At 35.3% G+C, this 21622-nt stretch overlaps 2 protein-coding genes across 2 annotated transcripts in view; both read right to left on the minus strand.

Moving 5' to 3' along the window:
- LOC143746073 (uncharacterized) overlaps positions 1–21622 on the minus strand; it is a 326821-nt gene that overhangs the window by 164814 nt on the left and 140385 nt on the right. The window lies entirely within an intron of this gene.
- LOC143746118 (SLAM family member 5-like) lies at positions 773–15843 on the minus strand. Its single transcript, XM_077237885.1, has 3 exons — positions 15546–15843; positions 1220–1516; positions 773–1129 (listed from the first exon to the last, which is right to left on the minus strand). The coding sequence occupies exons 1-3, from the start codon at positions 15841–15843 to the stop codon at positions 1014–1016; spliced, it is 711 nt and encodes a 236-aa protein (XP_077094000.1). The 3' UTR covers positions 773–1013.

Below are 21622 nucleotides of genomic sequence, written 5' to 3' on the forward strand. Positions count from 1 at the left end.
TTTGTAGACAATATCGCCTAACAGCCTATCGTCACTTTATGGAATGGTTCCAGCAAGGCGAGCGACTTGGTAAAGACTATCGTCTCGTTTTGCCAACCTGTGTTGTCCAGGACATCAGACGGAGATATCCAGCTCCTGACTGACAATACTGTGAATGAATATAAGGAAACAGCCGAAGCTCTGGAAGAGCTTTGAGTGTAAAAGTGTTAATATTAATTTTACGTTAATATAAAAGTTATAACTCCCATCGGTTGTGGTTCTTTTTATAAACCTTTAAACCTTTACTGTTATTAGAGTATGTATTAGCCTAGAGAATGTGTGGAGAAATTTTTCGGATACTGCCGCCTGTAACCGGTAGGCTTGGTTAGGGAGTGGCCTGGCCTCGTAAGGGCAGCAAAGCAAGTGCATTCTGGGAGTTGTTGTCTTTCAGCCACATGAGTAAAAAATACATTTTCTGCCTTTTCTCATTCTAGAATGCTTCAATTTAAAAAATAATTTCACATTTCTACTATATAAATGATCACTATTAAATACACATTCATCTTCCCACAGCTGGAGTATCCCTTTAAGTCAACACATACAAACTATGAAAAAACAGCATGAACACCATTGATTAATCATTGATCCCATCATTGTTGAATCTCTCACATTTAGTTCATTTAGAATTATTAGTCTCCGAGGTGTGTCTGTCCATCGGTCAGGTGAAGCAATAATATAAATAAATGACTTCTAAATGTCTTAAAACCAAAGTTTGGCCATTGATGGTGGACTGGTGTTGAATCCAATTGTTTGATAATTGATTTTTGGTGACATGTTGAATGTGCATGATCGCATAACTTTGTATTAAACACGACTTATAAGAAAATATATGTTGGTCCCTTATTTTATGTGACATCAAAATTTTAAGAGAGAGGTTTTACAACCAGCTCTTTAAGAATATTACTACTTTCTGTGAGAACATATAGTATGATTTATCATCAAGGTCCTCGTGATGATGTTTCTTCTCTCCTCTCCTACTTTGCATCTCTGGATCTGATGTCATAAACCACAAAAGCAACAGCAGCCACTCCCACCAGAGCAGCGATGACCAATCGGGTCACAGGTTCAGTAAAACCACAACAGTAGATTTCTGAAGGAAAAAATAACTTTAACAATTTTTTTTACTGGAATTTATTTTACTGTAGTTACCAAACAAACGCTAATATCAACACTGACATACCTGGACATGGTTGACAGAATTGACTGATGTCCAGATGTTTGGTGTGGTTTCTGATGGGATTGTTGAGCACACAGGTGTAGGTATTTTTATCCTGATTTTCCACCTCCAGATGTAAAGAGATGCTGCTTCTGAGATCAGGCACACTGATGCTGGACAATAAACTCTTCCCTTTGTACCAGGAGAGAGTCACATGATTCACATTCAATACTGAACACAGCAATGAACAATTTGATAATGATGATGATGATTGTGAACATTGTGTAGAATCTCTGGTGATGGCAGGAACAGGCAGACGAGCTGGAGAATAAACAGAAATAATTGCTTTTGGGTAATACATCAATGTATTTGTAAAATACAGAAAAACACTAATTCAAAAAATGACTCATTTGCAGTAATCACTGGGTATCATTTGACACTGTAGCTGTGTCCGAATTCAGAGGCTGCGTCCTTCGAAGGCCTCATTCGAAGGCCGATTATGTCACTGTGGCACAATGAAATCTGTTCCAATTCAAAGTGCATTTCGCGGGTAGCCTAATGAATGAACGGATGGATCTTTTGCGGCCTTGCCTATCCCAGAATTCATTGCGGGCAAGTGACGAAAGTATTTTTTAGAGAAATTGCTGGATTACACCCTAGACAGCAACATATTGTCAGCCCAGATGTGGGCCGGATCTAAACCGATACTATGTTGCTGTCTGGGACTTTTAAATTTCAGTATTAGGTTCTACTTACTCGAATAATGTAATGTATCAACAGATACAATTGTAAAAGTAAAAAAAAAAAAAAATATATAAAGTGTTTCAAATGTTGATATTTTACCAAGATTTTATATCGTTTATATTCTTTATTATGTACATACATAGACTAATGTGAGAGGCTTTGAACCCTGTTTTGTTTTTAGGAAGTTAATTTTTAAAACAGCCCAGTACAAATGTTACTGCCACTCATCAATGGCCTCCATAGGCTAGACCATCCCATTTAACAATGATCGGTTCAACCTTCATGGCCTCTGAAGTCTAACTCATATGAAGGATCCAGCCTTTGAATTGGGACACAGCTTTTTTGTTCTAAAGAATCTAAAAAGGCCCAAATATTCAGAAGTTATAACTGGCAAGCATAAATATTATTCCATATTTCATAACCAGCAGGTGGTGCTGTCTGGGGTTTTCTAACTCAGCAGATAACAGCAGTTGGTATTCTGTTCTCTGTATTATGGATTGATTGCTGCTGTCTAATATTATGATAAATTATATTTTTATGAATGTTGGTAAAGACATTTAAAGACATTGGATCGTCACTTTATTCAGATGATGGGGCAATATGGAAAGGGGGGAAAACTATTAAACATGTGACTAATACTATACAGAATGCTATATTGAATATTTAAAGATGAGTGTATGAATGGGGATTTAAAATTTCAATTGAAAACTATCACTTATGGCTATTTATAGGGCCTTAATAAGGCCGTTTCTTGATTATGAGTGTATGGTATATGGGGCAGGATAATATAAAAGTATTTTGGAAAAACTTGACAAAATCAGTTCAGAGCATTGAAGGGGGTGGATTGGAATCCACTGCTGCTTCAATGTATATGTAATGATTGATTATAATTAAGGTATTAATCAATATTTTTCCTTCTAAATATCAAATGAATTGAATGACTTCTCTGGAGATTTTACTTTATTTATATAAGTTACCAGTGTGATTACTAAAATGTTCTTTTCATGTATTCTTTAATGTCTGTATTTGATATCTGAATGCAGTGCTTGCTTATTTAACCCAGCTTCCAGAAATGAAATAGGGACTTGTTTTGTGTTTGAGAAAGGTCTTCAATGTGTTAAAACATATAGGGGTCATTGAAGCCAATAGTTTAAGGGGCCATTTCTTTGTTAAAGCCTTTCTTTCCAGTTAGACTAAAGTTTAGCTATCCTTGAGAGAAAGAACGCATTATCTTGATGTTTTGAGAGGACTCTCCTGTTAATAGTGAGAGCCTGGCCAAATCCAACCTTGGAAAAGCTGTGTGTCGGTGTGTGTGTTAGTCTTCTTGGTAACAGGTTAAGGAACCACTGGTATTATTGGAGATTGACTGAGTTGTTGTTCTGGACATGCTGGCGCCCAGCAACCCAAATCTGCGACCTGGAAGGTCATGACGTGCCTAACTTCAGCTGCATAATCGATGGAGATATGCTTCAGTCTATCTGTATATGTGTGGAAAATTACTGTGTTTATCTATTTCATAGCCAATGAGAATCATTCATCCTGTAAGCAATGACGTAGCTTAGACCTTGGAAATCGTATAACTGCTGTGATCTTTGTAACTGTAAGCGGGGCGGCCTACGAACTCCTGTGCGAGTATTGAAGCTGACTTCTGCTGATGAAACTGCAAACTATCTTCAGTAAATATTTTCTTTAATTTTTTATAATTCTGACTCTGGGTCTTCATTCTTCATATCTGGTTCTGGGTCTTTAACTGTATACCCCTTACAGTTTGGTGGAGGATGCGGCGGGCAATCATTCCGTGGTGACATCTCTGGCAAATCAACACACAAGGTAGTAAGCTTTTATTAATTGTTAGGGCTGTCTGACTGGAAGAGATTTTGAAGGAGAGCGAGAGAGCCTTCACTCCGATGAGGCGAGTGAAGGAGTAAGTAGCCTTCACTCCGATGAGGCGAGTGAAGGAGTAAGTTGTAGGCCTACTGCTGAGAGGATAAGAAGTCGCTGAGAGCGTCGTTAAGGGTAACGGCAGCAGACAGCGCAAGCGAAGCGTGCTCTGTGTGGGCCCCGCTGGGCATTAATGGTGTAGCACCACCCCAGCAGAGTACGTCCCTGGACGGGAGGTCCAGTGGCACCGTAAACCTGCTCAATCTCTTCCATCTCAGATAGGGGATCCCCGAATTTAGTGAATCAGGCAGTTAGGGATACTAACAAAAATAGGGTTGTTTGCCAGGGATGCATCAGGAACGATCCCGAGAGAGAAAAAAAAAAAAAAAAAAAGTTGTGACCCAAATTGGCATGGACTAGTATATGTAACTGTGATTTTGGAGTATACTTTGCAGTTTCATCACGGAGAAGCCAAGCTGTGTTGTTCAAAGATCGCCACCTCCATTTCTGCAATGACTTCAGGTGAGTTTGAACTCTTATTAAGATATGGCAGACAAACTGAGTAACTTGATCAGTAACCTGAACAGTCCTGAAACAAATAATGAGACAGAAAAGAGTGAACGCTGTAAGCAGCTGTGCTCTGAAGCCCTCACTTCAGAGATATTTGCAGAAATTAGTAAGTAGGCTAAATGGTAGTCTTGATAAGTTTTGATTCTGTTTGGAAAATTAAACAACAACTTGACTGGCTATAAACAAACAAAGAAACTGAAAAATTAAAATGTTTAGCCTTGTATTGCTTACGATGATTACTAAAAGCAAGTATATTAAATTATGTTCACTCAAAAAAATAATTAATTGGATGAACTCAATTAAGTTGTGGGCAGGATTTCCATCCAATAAATATATGTAGCCCCAACTCAAACTGAGTACATCCATTCAACAGAATGTAAATTAGTTAACCTAACTCATTTGTATCAAATAGATGCAAAAGAATATAAATGAGTGACTTGATTAACTTATTTCTATCAAATACTTATTACTAACCAGACTGACTTTATTTCTGTCAGATGTCTACAAAAGTTTTATTGAAAATTAACAGGGGTTTATAACTATGTTTTCCATTTAAAGTTACCATAACAGTGATTAGTGTTTCCATTAGTTGGGCTCTTAACTCTTATTATATCTATTGTCTTTTTAGGCTGCTGTGACAGTGTGTTTGATAAACACATTTGGAGCAGCAAAGTAAGCTAAAGTGAAATGAGATCAGCTGATGATGGTTACCTGTTGATGGTTTTATAATCATTATGAAACAGAATGATTTACTGAGGTTTTTATAATCTAACCATTATGTTTTCACGTTTTTTTCACAACACATACCTTGTGTTACTGCAGCATGAGATCAAGGAATATTATAACACTAAGTTTGAAGACTTTAACGAACATGAGCACAAAAAGTCTGTTTCTGATGACACACACAGACATCAACAATCAGCGTAAGTATCTCAATAATGGTGACAATCAAAAGTACTTTGCTGCAATGCATGCTGGGTACCACCATAGTACAAAACTCCCAGCATGCATTGCAACATAAATAAATTATGCAGCTGAACTGTCCTATAATTTTGTTTGATTCTAAATATTTGCTTTTATTTTTTGCTGTTGTGTTTGTTGTGAATTAGTAGCTTTTCAGTGATGTTCTGATTTAATCTGTTTATCTAAATATTTGTGATTGTCACCATTGTTGAGATTCATACGCTGATTGTTGATGTCTGTGTGTGTCATCAGAAACTGATATTTTGTGCTCATGTTCGTTAAAGTTTTCAAACTTATTGTTATAATAATGCTTGATCTCATGCTGCAGTAACAAGGTTTGTTGTGAAAAAAACATAATTGTTAGATTAAAATACCTCAGTGAATCAGTCTGGTTCATGATGATTATAAAACCATCAACCATTAACCATCATCAGCTGATCTCATTTCACTTTAGCTTTCTTTGCTGCTCCAAATGTGTTTAACAAACACACTGTCACAGCAGCAAAAAAAAGACAATAGATATAATAAGAGTTAAGAGCCCAACTAATGGAATCATTGATCACTGTTATGGTGACTTCAAATGGAAAACATAGAGTTAAACCCCTGTTAATTCTCAATAAAACATTTGTAGACGCCTGACAGAAATAAAGTCATTCTGGTTAGTGATAAGTATTTGTTAAAAATAAGCTAGCCTCTCTCGTTTATATTCTTTTGCATCTATTTATTACAAATGAGTTAGGCTAACTGATTTACATTCTGTTGAATGGATGTACTCAGATTGAGTTGGGGCTACATATATTTATTGGATGGAAATCCTGCCCACAACTTAATTGAGTTCATCCAATGAATATTTTTTTGAGTGGAGCTATTAATAATTTTTTAGTTAAACCAATTAAATATATTTACACATATGATCTTAAATAGATTTATTTAAATAAAGCAAATTAGATTTAAATGTGTCACCTCTAAGAAGGGATTGAATTATTTTTTTGAGTGTGTCGGAGATCATTTCCTTGGACAAGTGTGACTAAAGTTAAACAGAAACTTTGAAAACCCCCTTAGAGAATGTTGAGTGATTTTCAGTGCAGCTTATGAAAATTAATGTGCTGCCAATGATAATGATGAAGATTATGATTCGGCTATTGTGATTGAATCTGCCACTGCTAGACTGTAAAAGAATACAGAGAACTGCTTATCAGCTCTGTTTGAATTCCTGTTTGGGACACACTTCAAGGGTGTGCAGTAAGTTGGAGCCGACAGAGAGTGCTTTAATTGTGGTCATCAGGACCATCTAACATGTAACTGTAAATGCCCACTGAGAAGGTGTTTTAAAATGTGATAGTGGCACATTTCTGGTAATAATGTGGGTTTGAAAGTAGATCAGTGTTTATATAACGATATTAAAGTTTTCGTCTGAGAAAGAGTAAGAGATAAAAACAAGGTCAAAAGATTGAAGTCTTAAAGTGAATCCTTTTGAAGAAAAGATCTATAATAGTAATTTTTTTTATAAGTGAACTGATGAATACAGGTTAATGTAGAATTACAGATAATGATTAAAAAAATGAGTTGCAAATTGTAAAAGTAACTAAAAGGATGATTTAAAATGATAACTGCAAAAGATGTATGTGTATGAAAATGTATCATAAGCAGAGTGTGATAGCCTCGTAAAAGTTTTTGTGAATCCTAATTGGAGATTGATAAACTCCTAGAAAAAAAAAAAATTAAGTCAGTAACTAAGTCATAGTTTAATAATTAAGTATTAAACTATGATAATTGAGAAAAAGACAACTATAAAATTATGTTTATTTGAAAACGTATGTAATTTCGGGCAAAGAGGCCTTACGCTGGGCTAGAGTTAAAATATGGTAGATAAAGTTTGATGTTAGAAGTTTATGAGAGGGCAGTGTACCAGTCTTGAATGCCTCAGAGTCTCTCTCATTCAATGTCAGCTAAAAGCTGTTATCTGAGCCTGTGTCATAAGTGATAATAAGCTATTTATAGTAAAGCACAGTGTTTCAGTTGAAAACCATAGACACAGAGATGTTAAAAGAAATCATTACCATTCAGAGGGCAATTTGTATTTAAATGTTAAAAATGTTAAAAGTAAAACTGAAGGACTTTAAAGAAGTCTTCAAAATAATGCAGACCTTACAAGATAGAAGTGACGTTTTTGATTAATTTATTTTAGGACCAGTAACTTCTTTGTCTCAATTTAGTGTCCACCATGGAACAGGGCCGATGGCTCCGGCTACAGATGTAACAGTACACTGAATAGACGGATGTGAACTAAATTCACTGAATCTAAGCAGTGCTAGGTTGCTGCTTTTAAGATGTTAAAAGGATTTTAGTGATTAAATACTGCTGTTATTAACCTGTCTCCCTGCGTTAACACTATTAGGCAGTCCAAATGGCTCTGGTGACTCTTGAATGTGCATTTCCTAAGCTCCAGAAAACAACTGATTATGTTGGAGAAAACTGATTTGGTAATGGGAGGAGCGGTTACCAGTGAGCACGAGGGTGATTTCTCAATGACGGGTAAGATCTTCTTTGGCCTAACAGAGGACAACCTAAGGCAGGGGGGTCACCGCCGCCACAGGGCATCTCCTGAAGGAGGTGTTTTATGTGAGATGGGTATGAGAGTCGAGCGGATGGCTGTGAAGGCCGCAGCATCCTTATATCATTAAGGGGGGATCAAGCTGTGAGAAGTTACGGCAGTCTGACCCAGAAATGTGAGTTCCTCTATACCACTCACCAGAAACCGCATTGATTGTATGGCTTGTTTTTCATTGTGACAAGTGTCTGCAACTATGCCAGGGGACGACACCCTGAAGAGAAGAAAATTAAAGATAAATAGCTAACTGGAGTGGGCTTTCAGGAGCCAGCTGATTCCATGAGGTGATTGCCATTATTTGCTGCGGAGACAGTAACAAAACTTAATTATATGAGGGACATGATGTTGGTTGCCAAATGGGCAAGAAAAATGTATAGAAGAGTTAATTTTGAGCTAATATGTCTATAACATAGTTTTAACTCCTGAAGGTCGTTGGACATGGTGGTTGCTAAAGATGAAGACAGCTTTGTAGATTTGAGAAGAGTCTGGATAACAAAGGTGAATGGTAAAAGGTTAATGTAATGACTTTAATATTACATTTTGTCTAAATTACAGTCTTAGGAGGCTGTTGAAAAGATTATTTATTTATAGTGAGAGAGACTGCTTGAGTGGAGGAAGGGATAGTAACTGTGTCTGTCTTTCTGTTATCTGCCTGCTAAAGCAAGCTTAAACAAAATAATGAGTAATGAACAATACATGCTTTGAAATGGTTAAAAGACTATGTAAAAGTAGGTAAAAAAAACTAGAGGAAAATGTGAAGTTTGAAATCTAATTTAAAACTTAAATATTTTTAAAGTAAAAAAACAAAACAACGAACATTGATAATGAGCAGTTACGTGTGTCTATTATGAGTGCGTGTGATGGTGACTGCACTTTATGTCTTGTATGTGTTAGTTTGGGGTACTATTATTTCCTGATTTTGTGGATATAGTGTCATTAACCTCTGGAATGAGTGTTTTATCATTACAGATGGGTTAAGTGAAACGACAAACTTTAAAGAAGATGAAAAGACAATACAGAACATGGGCCAAGCTTTAATTGAATTGGTTTTCCAGCTCTGCCTGCTACTGGTAATTATGAATACTTTTGTCATGTATGATGTTGATTTGAATTACTCTCTGGATTAGTATTTTATATAAATTGGAATTGTGAAGTTGAAGATTGCCGTCCATTATGGGGTAAAAGCTCTTGTCTAAATTCCACTGAGGGTCGAAATTTAAATAGACAACTAGCTGGGATCATAATGGTAAACGTAAAAATAATAGATTTGACGGCAAAGAGACAAAGTGACACATTGGCAAAGTCACTATCCAAATTATCCAGAGTGAGCTCCCTCATTTTTATGAAAGGCCGGTGGGCAAACAAAGGAGGTGTGAATATAACTTCTAAAGTTTTATTTCTCAATCCATTAAATGGATGTATGACATTAGATGTCTAAGAAAACTACAATTTAGTTAAATAAAGGTTAAAAGTGAAATCAGCTACAGTATATGGCTGTCTTAGGGGTTGAGATCTGAGTAACTTGATATTTTGGTTTCCGTAAAACTGTAAAGATAAGTGGGACTGAGACAATACTGATTATATTTTTTGGATTGTCAGACTAACCATTTGATAGAGCAATACTGTGAGAAGTAGTTAACGAGGGAACTTTAAGTGTCACTAGGCTGACAGTGGTGAGAGACTCAATGGAAGAGGGAAGTGAAAAACAAAAAGGTTGTTGTGTGAGAGATGTTTGTGTGGATTGTGAGCAAACAATCGTACTGGTTAGATGAGGCAAAGAAAAGAAAGGAAAGTGATGCAGAAGGAACTGGCATGTAGGGAAATATGGAAATAGGAGAAGAAATATAGTAGATAAATGTATGTTATGAAAATAAAATTTCTGATAGAATTTATGGAACTATTTATTAACACCGGTTAAGTCAAATCAAGTTGAAATGGTATGAAAAATGAGTTTCAGATAAAAAAAATAAAAAAATAATAAAGGCATTGAGTATGATTAACAGGGATTAACGTGATATAAAGATAAGGAATGAACAAAAGTTTTATTTAGCAGAATGGGGAACAATTCTATATTTTAGGGGTAAAATAATGATTGAAATGACGATTTGAATTTGTTTTATTTTATTTCTATTTTTGAAAAGAGTAAAAAAAAGTATAAGATGTTATATAATTAAGATGGTGACTGTAAACTTGAGGATGAATTCATGGAGACACTTAAAGTGGATTATTATGGGTCTTATTTTTTTTATGTTGTTTATTTTCAGTTTGACAACCTTTGTGTTTTCAACAGTGTTTTGAACCTTTTGGGTCTATAAAGGGGAGTAGTGAAAAGAATGGATTAACTATTCTTCTTAGTTTATTATAAATTGAATTGGAAATTATAAAAACTAGTGCATATATCCTGGTATTTATGATTAAATATGTACTTGTATTGTATCAGTTAATTTGATGATGAAACCAAATTAGCCAAGATGAATAATAGCTGTGTAAGACATGTAAAGACAGCTATGTCCAAAGGTTCGGCAGATCAATATTGTAGTATGTGGGATATTTAATTGATATTAAGTCATTGAAGGAAAAAGATATTGTTTGTTTTATAAAAATTAACCTGACAGAGGAGCATGGGTCAGAAACCTAACATTTTGAAGCAGCCTCTTTATGGATACACTGTAAAAAAACAAATCGTAAAAAAATGGTCAATGACTGGCAGCTGCGGCTGCCAAACAAAAACCGTAAAAATAAAGTAAAATATCGTAATTTAAATGAAATGCAAAAAACTTTTACAGAAATTTTCCTTAAATTTTTTACAGAAAAACAGTGTTATTTTACAACTATTTCCTGAATTATTACGATCAAACACCTTCATTGTAAAAAAATCCCATAAAAAAACAGTCAAATGACTGTCAGCAACGGCTGCAATAAAAAAACCATAAAATTAATGTAAAATATCTTAATTTAAATAAGTGCAAAATACTTTTACATAAATATTCATTCATCTTTTTTAACAGAAACACACAGTTAAAACACAGTAACACACAGTTAAAACACAGTTACTTCACATTTATTTTCTGATTTATTTACTGAAAAACACGCAGTTAACTACATGCATGATTTGCTTTGACTATATACGTCACTACATCAGCAACTACACAGTTACTGTCAGTTAAATAAAGAAACATGCAGCATTTCATCCATGTTTATTTGCTCATCCTGGACTGAAGCTCAGACTCTACTCTTCAACACAATGGTGACACACGAAACACACCATACAGAAACACTTTAAACCCCAATAGAACATTAAACACTACCAGATCTCTCAGGATCGCAGCATCTTCACTTATTACAATCCAGACTTTATTTCTTTCATACTAACATTATTAATGAGAATTAACAGAGGTTTAGAAGTTGAAGCTTTATTGAAAATAATAAAGTTTGATGTCACCATGATGGAGATCAGTGTTTGCTTTAGTTGGGCTCTTGAACTTTTAGTGTTGAACTTTAATGTTTCTCTGGCTCATTAACTGTGTGTCTCTGATGCATATTTGTTATGGTAAGAGTCTAAGAGAAACTCCGAACAGATAATGTTGGTCACGTTGTAGTGAGAAGAGTCATCATGTAGAGTCCGGCTCCATTGATACTATCTGAAGTATAATATCTGTTTATGTCATTAAATATAAGTTATTACTTTTGCATGGCAAAGCTTCTATAAAACATTTTCCAGTGCTGTGATACTCAGATTTTATGAAGTCATTATACAGAAAATATTGGACAGGAGCATAGAGGCTCAGACATCAAGAATCAGCGTATGAATCACAACAATGGTGACAATGAAAAAAAAATGGTTGTCACCATTGTTGAGATTCATATGTTGATTCCTGATGTCTCTATACAACTAAAAAAAAGACAAAACTTTTTTTGTGTAGTATATATATATATATTTTAAATGCAGATTGTTATAATACTGATACCACAATATTCCAAGGGTCATGTGAAAAATTATGACATTAATTTAAGACTTTGTATAAAGCTAAATTCCACCTACATACTCTGTAATCTAAGCTATCATATTCAGAGATTTGACTGTCATATCAGTGAATCAGATCATCATATGATGACATCACTTAATAATCGAGATCATCTGATATTTTCTCCAGCATTTATTGCTATGACAACCGTGTATCAAATACACAGTTAAAGCAGCCAGAGAAAAGCAAAAGTTAAATCTCAAGGGTCATGACCACAACTAAAGCAGACACTGATCCCAATCATGGTGACATCAAATTTATTTTAAAGTTTTTTACACTTTATTTAAATTAGCATATTTTACTTTAATTTTATGGTTTTTGTTTGGCAGCCCTAGCTGCCAGTCATTTGACCCTTTTTTTACGATATTTTTACAATGAAGGTATTTGATCATAATAATGCAGGAAATACCTGTGAAACAACAGTGTTTTTTTCGGTTTATTTAAATTAGCATATTTTACTTTAATTTTATGGTTTTTGTTTGGCAGCCGTAGCTGCCATTCATTTGACCATTTTTTTACGATTTTTTTTACAATGAAGGTATATGATCGTGATTATTCAGGAAATACCTGTAAAATAACAGTGTTTTTCAGTTTATTTAATTTAGGATATTTTACAGTTTTTTGGGGAGCTGACAGTCATTTGACCATTTTATCATTTAACTGTTTTGTTACTGTTAAATTACAGATTATATTTGTAATTTTACATACATTTTTATGTAATTTAAGAAAACAGAAAAAATACTGTATGAAAAATACAATCAATTTTCTGTATAAAAAATGTGAATTACTGTAATTTGTCATTAATGTCACAATGCCTAAAATAACAGCTGAATTTTTATTTTACAGATATTATTTGTAATTTTACAGTGTTTTGAGTACAATTTAAAATGAAAGAAAAAGATCGTCAAAAAATCACAGTTATTTTCTGTAAAATTAGGATTTTTTTTTACAGTGTAGACCTGATGTGGTGTTCAGGACTCCACATTGGTCTAAAACGGGGGACTGAAGGGGGTGGATTGGAATCCACTGCTGCTTCAATGTATATGTAATGATTGATTATAATTAAGGTATTAATCAATATTTTTCCTTCTAAATATCAAATGAATTGAATGACTTCTCTGGAGATTTTACTTTATTTATATAAGTTACCAGTGTGATTACTGAAATGTTCTTTTCATGTATTCTTTAATGTCTGTATTTGATATCTGAATGCAGTGCTTGCTTATTTAACCCAGCTTCCAGAAATGAAATAGGGACTTGTTTTGTGTTTGAGAAAGGTCTTCAATGTGTTAAAACATATAGGGGTCATTGAAGCCAATAGTTTAAGGGGCCATTTCTTTGTTAAAGCCTTTCTTTCCAGTTAGACTAAAGTTTAGCTATCCTTGAGAGAAAGAACGCATTATCTTGATGTTTTGAGAGGACTCTCCTGTTTATAGTGAGAGCCTGGCCAAATCCAACCTTGGAAAACCTATGTGTCGGTGTGTGTGTGTTAGTCTTCTTGGTTACAGGTTAAGGAACCACTGGCATTATTGGACATTGACTGAGTTGTTGTTCTGCACTGTAAAAAAAAATCCTAATTTTACAGAAAATAACTGTGATTTTTTGACGATCTTTTTCTTTAATTTTAAATTATACTCAAAACACTGTAAAATTACAAATAATATCTGTAAAATAAAAATTCAGCTGTTATTTTAGGTATTGTGACATTAATGACAAATTACAGTAATTCAAATTTTTTATACAGAAAATTGATTGTATTTTTCATACAGTATATTTTCTGTTTTCTTAAATTACATAAAAATGTATGTTAAATTACAAATATAATCTGTAATTTAACAGAAACAAAACAGTTAAATGATAAAATGGTCAAATGACTGTCAGCTCCACAAAAAAACTGTAAAACATCCTAAATTAAATAAACTGAAAAACACTGTTATTTTACAGGTATTTCCTGAATAATCATGATCATATACCTTCATTGTAAAACAAAATCGTAAAAAAATGGTCAAATGACTGGCAGCTACGGCTGCCAAATAAAAACCATAAAATTAAAGTAAAATATGCTAATTTAAATAAACCGAAAAAACCCTGTTATTTTACAGGTATTTCCTGCATTATTATGATCAAATACCTTCATTGTAAAAAAATCGTAAAAAAAGGGTCAAATGACTGGCAGCTACGGCTGCCAAACAAAAACCATAAAATTAAAGTAAAATATGCTAATTTAAATAAAGTGTAAAAAAACTTTAAAATAAGTTTGATGTCACCATGATTGGGATCAGTGTCTGCTTTAGTTGGGGTCATGACTCTTGAGATTTAACTTATGCTTTTCTCTGGCTGCTTTAACTGTGTATTTGATACACGTTTGTCATAAATGCTGGAGAAAATATCAGATGATCTTGATCATTAATTGATGATGTTATAGTCATCATATCATGATCTGATTCACTGATATGACAGTCAAATCTCTGTATATGATAGCTTAGATTACAGAGTATGTAGGTGGAATTTAGCTTTATACAAAGTCTTTAATTAATGTCATAATTTTTCACATGACCCTTGAATATTGTGGTATCAGTATTATAACAACCTGTATTTAAAAAAAATAAAATATATACTACACAAAAGTTTTGTCGTTTTTTTTTTAGTTGTATAGAGACATGAAGAATCAACATATGAATCTCAACAATGGTGACAACCAAAAAAGTTTTTTTTCATTGTCACCATTGTTGTGATTCATACGCTGATTCTTGATGTCTGAGTGAGTCTATATGATCCTGTCAAATATTTTCTGTATAATGACTTCATAAAATCTGAGTATCACAGCACTGGAGAATGTTTTATAGAAGCTTTGTCATGCAGCATTTAACTGTGTGTTTCTGTTAAAAAAGATTAATGAAGATTTCTGTAAAAGTATTTTGCACTTATTTAAATTAAGATATTTGACATTAATTTTATGGTTTTTGTATGGCAGCCGTTGCTGACAGTCATTTGACTGTTTTTTTATTGGGATTTTTTTACAATGAAGGTGTTTGATCGTAATAATTCAGGAAATAGTTGTAAAATAACAGTGTTTTTCTGTAAAAAATTTAAGGAAAATTTCTGTAAAAGTTTTTTGCATTTCATTTAAATTACGATATTTTACTTTATTTTCACGGTTTTTGTTTGGCAGCCGCAGCTGCCAGTCATTGACCGTTTTTTACGATTTTTTTTTTACAGTGTTGAACAGTTTTAAAAAAGTAGGCTTTTCAGAAAATTAAAAAGGAAGAAACTCCATTCACACAAAAATTGTAAAACCATATACATACGACTCAACATGAGCCCAGGAAAATTATGTTTCTTGAACTGAAACATCTGACAGATGTTTCAGTTCTAGAAATTGTTATATAACAATACCAACAAGTACAGTAGGGGAACACATCCTAAGACCAATGCTACAAAAAATTAACAAATTGTTGGTTCTGTATCTCATCCCATCTATTTTATTATTTTAAATCATATTTCAATATTGTGACTTTGTACCAATAAAAGAATTTGAAATGGACAAGTTACTCACGATAGACGGTAAGATTAAATTTCCTGACTTGGTCTCCTGCTCCTCCCTTGATGTTTACTTCATAAGGTCCAGAGTCCGAGGTTCTGGTGTTTGTGATGGTCAGAGATCCAGTGTGATTCAGCTTCAATCTGTCTTTGAATCTCCCATCAGGACCATCAAATAATGAGATCTGACCGGCATCTATGAGAGCTATGAGAGAACCTTGATCTCCAAACCGCCACAGTATCTTATTTCTCAGTATAGCAACATTAGGCTTTAGAGTGACTGAATCTCCCTCTATCACTGACATGGACTTCATTACATCTATATCACCAAACACACCTGCAAAACAAAACAAACTTATAGACAAATGAAAAATACCTAAGAAAAAGAGCACTAACCACTACCACTTTAACTTTAAATTGAACACACACACACACACACACACACACACACACACACACACACACACACACACACACACACACACACACACACACTAAGGATTATACACACATATAAAAGTCTACAGAAGTATATACAGTAGATTAAATAAAGACAAAAGTTGCATATATAGAATTAAATATTTTCTCGCAAGGATATGTTTTTTTCCTAGTAATATCTATTAGCATGCATATTTACACTAGCGTTATGGTCAGGTTCTGTTTTTGCTGGGTAAATAAATAAAATAATTATTAGATAATAATGACAAAACAAAAGACATTTACAAAGGTATCCAAATAACAGATGTGTTTTTAGCTGATAAAAAAGGTACATTGCTTTGAGGACATCGTTTTTTTTTTGTTCTGTATTACTGAAGCCACAATATGCTTACCAACGGGATTCCACAAACAACAGAACAAAGCAAACAGACAAAGCATTTTCCTCAAAAGTTCACAGACGTCTCCAGTAGCTACTAGCCTATCAATTGGCATGACTCTCCTGAAAACTACTCAAAGCCCACACGTTTCTTAATTAAATTATAACAAAAGTTGATGTTTGTGAAAGTCGGCAGTCAGAATAAACTCCTGTGCTGTTATCTTGTGTCGAGTTAAACTCATAAAACCAAAAAGCACGACTTTTACTTGTGTCATTTCCCTTTTGGTAGAGTTAGTTGTAATAGGAAATGAGAAAACACAATACTTTTGCTTTAGTTTCTGAAATACATGCTTCATAAGAAATAAGAATAACTGAAGAGTGTACACGTGAAATAATTCAACTGTAGTAAACTGTAGTAAATGTTATTATACTGTAGTATATTATAGTAATTACTGCACTTTGTTACAGCATGCTGTAGTTTTAACTATGGTGAACTAATAAACTGTAATAACTACTGTACTGTAGTATACTTTAGATTTTGCTCAAGTAAACTGAGTAGTATTCTTCAGTATAGCTGTAGAAAACTTACTAGAGTACTGGGTAAAGTAAGTTGTTAGATTGCAGTCTTGTGAGCACCCCCCGGCCTGCGAGTGGCGAGCAGGACGAGACGGACGGACGTGAGAGAAGGGCGCGAGGCCGGTGGCGTGAGTGTTAGCGAACTACACCTGTGAGACGCACCGGTCTCGCATCTCTCACGGAGGAGCGGAAGCATAAAGGAGGAACGACGACTGTGAAGATCGAGAGAGGACAGGCCTGTGTTTATGTTGTGTTTGATTTCTGTTTTGTGTAGCCAGCAGTCGTCCGTGAGGGGCTTCTGGGAGACTTTTAGTTTTTGTTTTGTGTAGCCAGCAGTCGTCCGTGAGGGGCTTCTGGCAGACATTTGGTTTTTGTATTTGTTTTATTTTATTATTAAAGTCTTTGAACGTCTGCCGGTTCCCGCCTCCTTCTTCCCTGAATTACGAACTTTGTTACATAGACATACACTCTTGCATTGCGTGTGTAACGGAGGCCAGCTAGTGAGAGTTGACTGCTTGAGAATGCAGTGTTTACTGTTTGTTTAGTGTCCTTGTTAGTGCACCCGACTAGCATGCCAGCGATCACGGTTTGAGAACGACTCGGAGCAGGATGGTTAGGATTAGAGGGTGAGCTTTGGAGGCAGAGCAATAAAGAGAGGGGTGTGTTTGTTTGGGTTGATGTTCAGCAAATGCAAATAACATACTGCACCTTTAAAGGTACAACTGATCGGAAAGTTTCAGAGCTTCACAAATCTTTGTTCAACCATCACTACAACAAAGTACCACACTACTCACACCCCCACATGGAGTCTACCATGTGCATCCGGAGGGGAGTATTAACATGAATTACTTTATATTTGTATACTATACATAATAATCATATAGCCTAATCTTCAGCATCATTATATATAAAAATATTCATCACACAACAGAACATATTTAACATCCATTGCCATTCATTAAGCTGGGTCTTGTTTTCCCAGCTCTCCCCCATACTAACAACATTTAAGACGGTCCAGAGCCGGCTCTCCCTATAAACAAACTAAGAAGCACCAATAGGGGGCCCCCTAACTACAGATGGTACTCGCCGGCGTCGCCGCGGTTTAAGTCAACCAATCATCCCACCGTGTCAAATCGTTGTCTTCTCTGGACTTGGATATTGTACCGCAAAAATGAAACAAGTCTATCCATCGGGTGCAGAAAAAAGGAAAAAGAAGGATGACGATGAGAAGAGACAAGTGCAAGGTAAGTTCATTTTTAATAATGTAATTGAAGTTAAGCCGTGGTAACGTTCGCCAGGCGACTCAGGCCTAATATTAATGGACACGTCCTTAATATAACTGTTAGTTATTATTACTTTATCTTTACTTATTTAATTTACAAGTTGATGTTTAGTCATTAATAGAGTAACTAATGAAAAAAGTCGGTAGTTGGAACTTGGTGCAGCTAACGTTAACTAGCTGTCCGTCAATTATGCTGAATCAACATTGCTTGCTTGCAGTATGGTCCAGCCGTCAGGCCCAGCTCTGGGCCACAGACCGCGTAGAGACAGACCCAGCTCCTATGAATGTATTTTCTTTTTAACAGTTTTGACATTGAGAAACACCTACGGTGTCTAGCCTTCTGAGAGACGGAGAACCAAGCGAAAAGACTACGACCAAATGTAAACAGTCCCCTTTTCCGTTAGCGCAGTAATATCAACGAGCAATGAGTCCTCCAACAGAAATCACTGCGATTGTACAAAATGCCAAATAAAACGCGTCAGAAACTGTATTTCGCTACGCTACTTGTTTTGGAACATCAACGAACACCACTAAGTTAACCACTCGGTGAGTTGCACAGTTTTGAAAACGAACGTTAAGGGTTGTTTTAAGGACATGTTTGTGCATGCCCATAGACAGCCACTCTGAAGCGGTCAAAGGCGATTCTAAAATAGTTAAAAAGTCGAGACAGGACCCATCGTCAACATTTCTGTGTCCACCACTCTACTTCATCCAAAACAAACTAGAAAACAGACTCAAAGTGTTAAATACCGAAATTGTCCTTTAATCTATACACTATATGAAATATTTTATATATTGTTAAGCTAAAACACTCTCTGTCCTCTCTGAAACATTATTGAATGATGATCGATACAAGATATCTAAAAGCAAAATGGATTTGTGGTAAATCTTTAGTAAAGAATGTATTACTGTATGTAATCATGAAAGGTGAAAAATGTCTCACTCCATGCTGTGAAGGTTTAAAATATGAACAGTATGTAAGAGTTAATCAACCAATAATCATATAATATAATTTAACCTTGGATTTCTTTTAATTTACTCTTAACATTATTTTCTGCTCACAATAATTGTAAAAAACTAAATTTCACTTTCTCATGAGGAGCCAATCTTAAATATTTTATTGGTCGTGGAGAAACATCTCAGGAGGCTGACACCAGAGATGACACAAGTAAATATTTCCCACTGCCTTTCTTTTAAATAGTTTTGTGTGCAACTTCAACGTAGCTAATTTTCCTCTTGCCAATATTTTTTTTTGTTTTATAATCACAATTCACTATGTTGTCTTATTGTACTTTAATATTAATTTAAGATTAATGTGTTTTATCTACTCTGCATATTGTATTTATGAGGTGAGCGTGTAGTAGCTGTTTTTAAGGACTGATTATTGGGCAACATGATGGAGTTTCCTCCAAAGCTGCTAATGTTGAAAAGACATTTTATCTAAAGTAACTTTTTTAAAGAAGATGGCAGATTGCATTTTAAGATCCTCCAGGTTTGATGCTAGGGACACGGGTCATTTCAGTTCAGTCAGTTAATTACATTATTTTTATTTATTTTTTAGCAGTCCCATCAACCTCTACCTCCAGCTCCGGTGTCACCCAAGAAGCTGACAATGCTGGTAAGTTCTGTTTTAGTTGAACCTATAGAGATAGATACATTCCCCACTTGTTGTAGTGTCCTGTCCTTTTGCTCATAAATGAAATCTGTCATGAGATGAGCGTGTAGTAGCTGTTTTTAAGGACTGATTATTGAGCAACATTATGAAGTATCCACCAAAGCTGCGTATGTTGAAAATACATTTTAACTTGCAGATTGTTTAGCATTTTAAGATTCTCTAGGTTTGATGCTAAGAACACAGGTAATTTCAATTCAGTCAATTTATTTCATTATATTATTTTATTTTATTTTTTTCATTAGCAGGCCCATCAACCTCTATTCCAGCTCTGGTGTCACCCAAGAAGCTGTCAATGCTGGTAAGTCTAGGCCTACATCGACAATAAATTAACAATTATTCACCGCTAGGAAAACTAACATCCAACATATGTCAACTTACTAAAATTAAGAATTTTTTGTGTTAATCTTCCCCATAGGTCTTTCTCCTGTTGAAAAGGAGAGCCCAGCATGCCTTCCACCACACCTGACTCTCTTTCTACTCCTCCATTGGATACAGCTGACTGGCCAACAGTCATTAATGACAAAGTACGCATTGATTTGGTGAGCAGAGGACCAGCACATGTTGACCACCACTTAACATTTCCAACAAGGCAATCAGGCAATGAAGATTTCACTATAATTATATGTTTCGATCTCTCACAAATGGTGAAAAGGTTAACATATTCACAGGAAAAGGACAGTCCTATGACAATGGTGCCAACATGAAAGGCCGAAATTAAGGGACACAGGCCAGGCTGTTGAAGAAGAATCCTTATGTACATATAACAGCTCTTTATGTACCTTGTGCAGCCTCCACATTAAATCTGATGGTGGCAGATTCAGCCAAGGGGTCAGTGGATGCTACTAACTTCTTCGGAGTGGTGTAGAAATTGTACACCTTATTTGCAGCAGCTTCCCAGAGGTGGGCCATCTTAAAAGATCATGTGGACCTCACTGTCAAGGCCTGGAGCGAAACAAGGTGGGAGAGCCGAATTAACAGCATTGAGCCTTTACGCTACCACACCGTCAAAGCCAGAGAAGCTTTGCTTGAGGTGAGGAAAAAGACAAATGACCCTATGAGTAGAATTGAGGCCCAGTCCCTGGCAGAAGAAATTGGATCATATAGGTTCCAGACCTGCACAGTTGTCTGGTATGACATTCTATCAAAAATGAACCCTCTGGGGTCGAGAAAAAGCTAAGCTAAAATAAATATTCTCTGTTTATGTAATCTATAAAAAAAGAGAGAGGTGTCAGCCGATCTCATTATCGTTCTCTCAGCTCATTATTCTGCTAATGTGACACGCACACGGAGAGCGCGCGGTATTCAAACGCAATTGATCTAAGGCAAGCCATTCAAACATGCCAACGCCCACCAGCAGGTTTATAAAACACATCATGTTTAATAAAAACTTGTACTTTACCTCGTCTTGCTACCTGTGAGGAATGAAGTAAGTTGTAGTTTTTGTGTTTCTGCTCGTCTCTTTTTCTGTTCTCTTCTTTCCTTCACTGATTCTGCCTGTTAACAGGCTTATTAACGCTGAGATGACTCCATATTTAATTTACAAAGGCTTTGTGGCTCCGATAAGGTCCAGTTCTGGTTTATTTCTTTGCTCTGGCTTACATGTGGCATTGCTATGGCTTGCTTGTGGCCCAGATCTGGCAAACAGGAGCGGTCCGCCCAAGGGCCGTCATTCAACGCTGCATGTGGGCCAGATCCGCATTCCACAAGTGCCAGATGTGGGCCGGATCTATGCTCACCAGATTTACA

The sequence above is a fragment of the Siphateles boraxobius genome, unplaced genomic scaffold (genome assembly GCF_051911475.1).
Source record: "Siphateles boraxobius isolate OS27281-9 unplaced genomic scaffold, OSU_SipBor_1 21, whole genome shotgun sequence".
Lineage (NCBI taxonomy): Eukaryota > Metazoa > Chordata > Actinopteri > Cypriniformes > Leuciscidae > Siphateles > Siphateles boraxobius.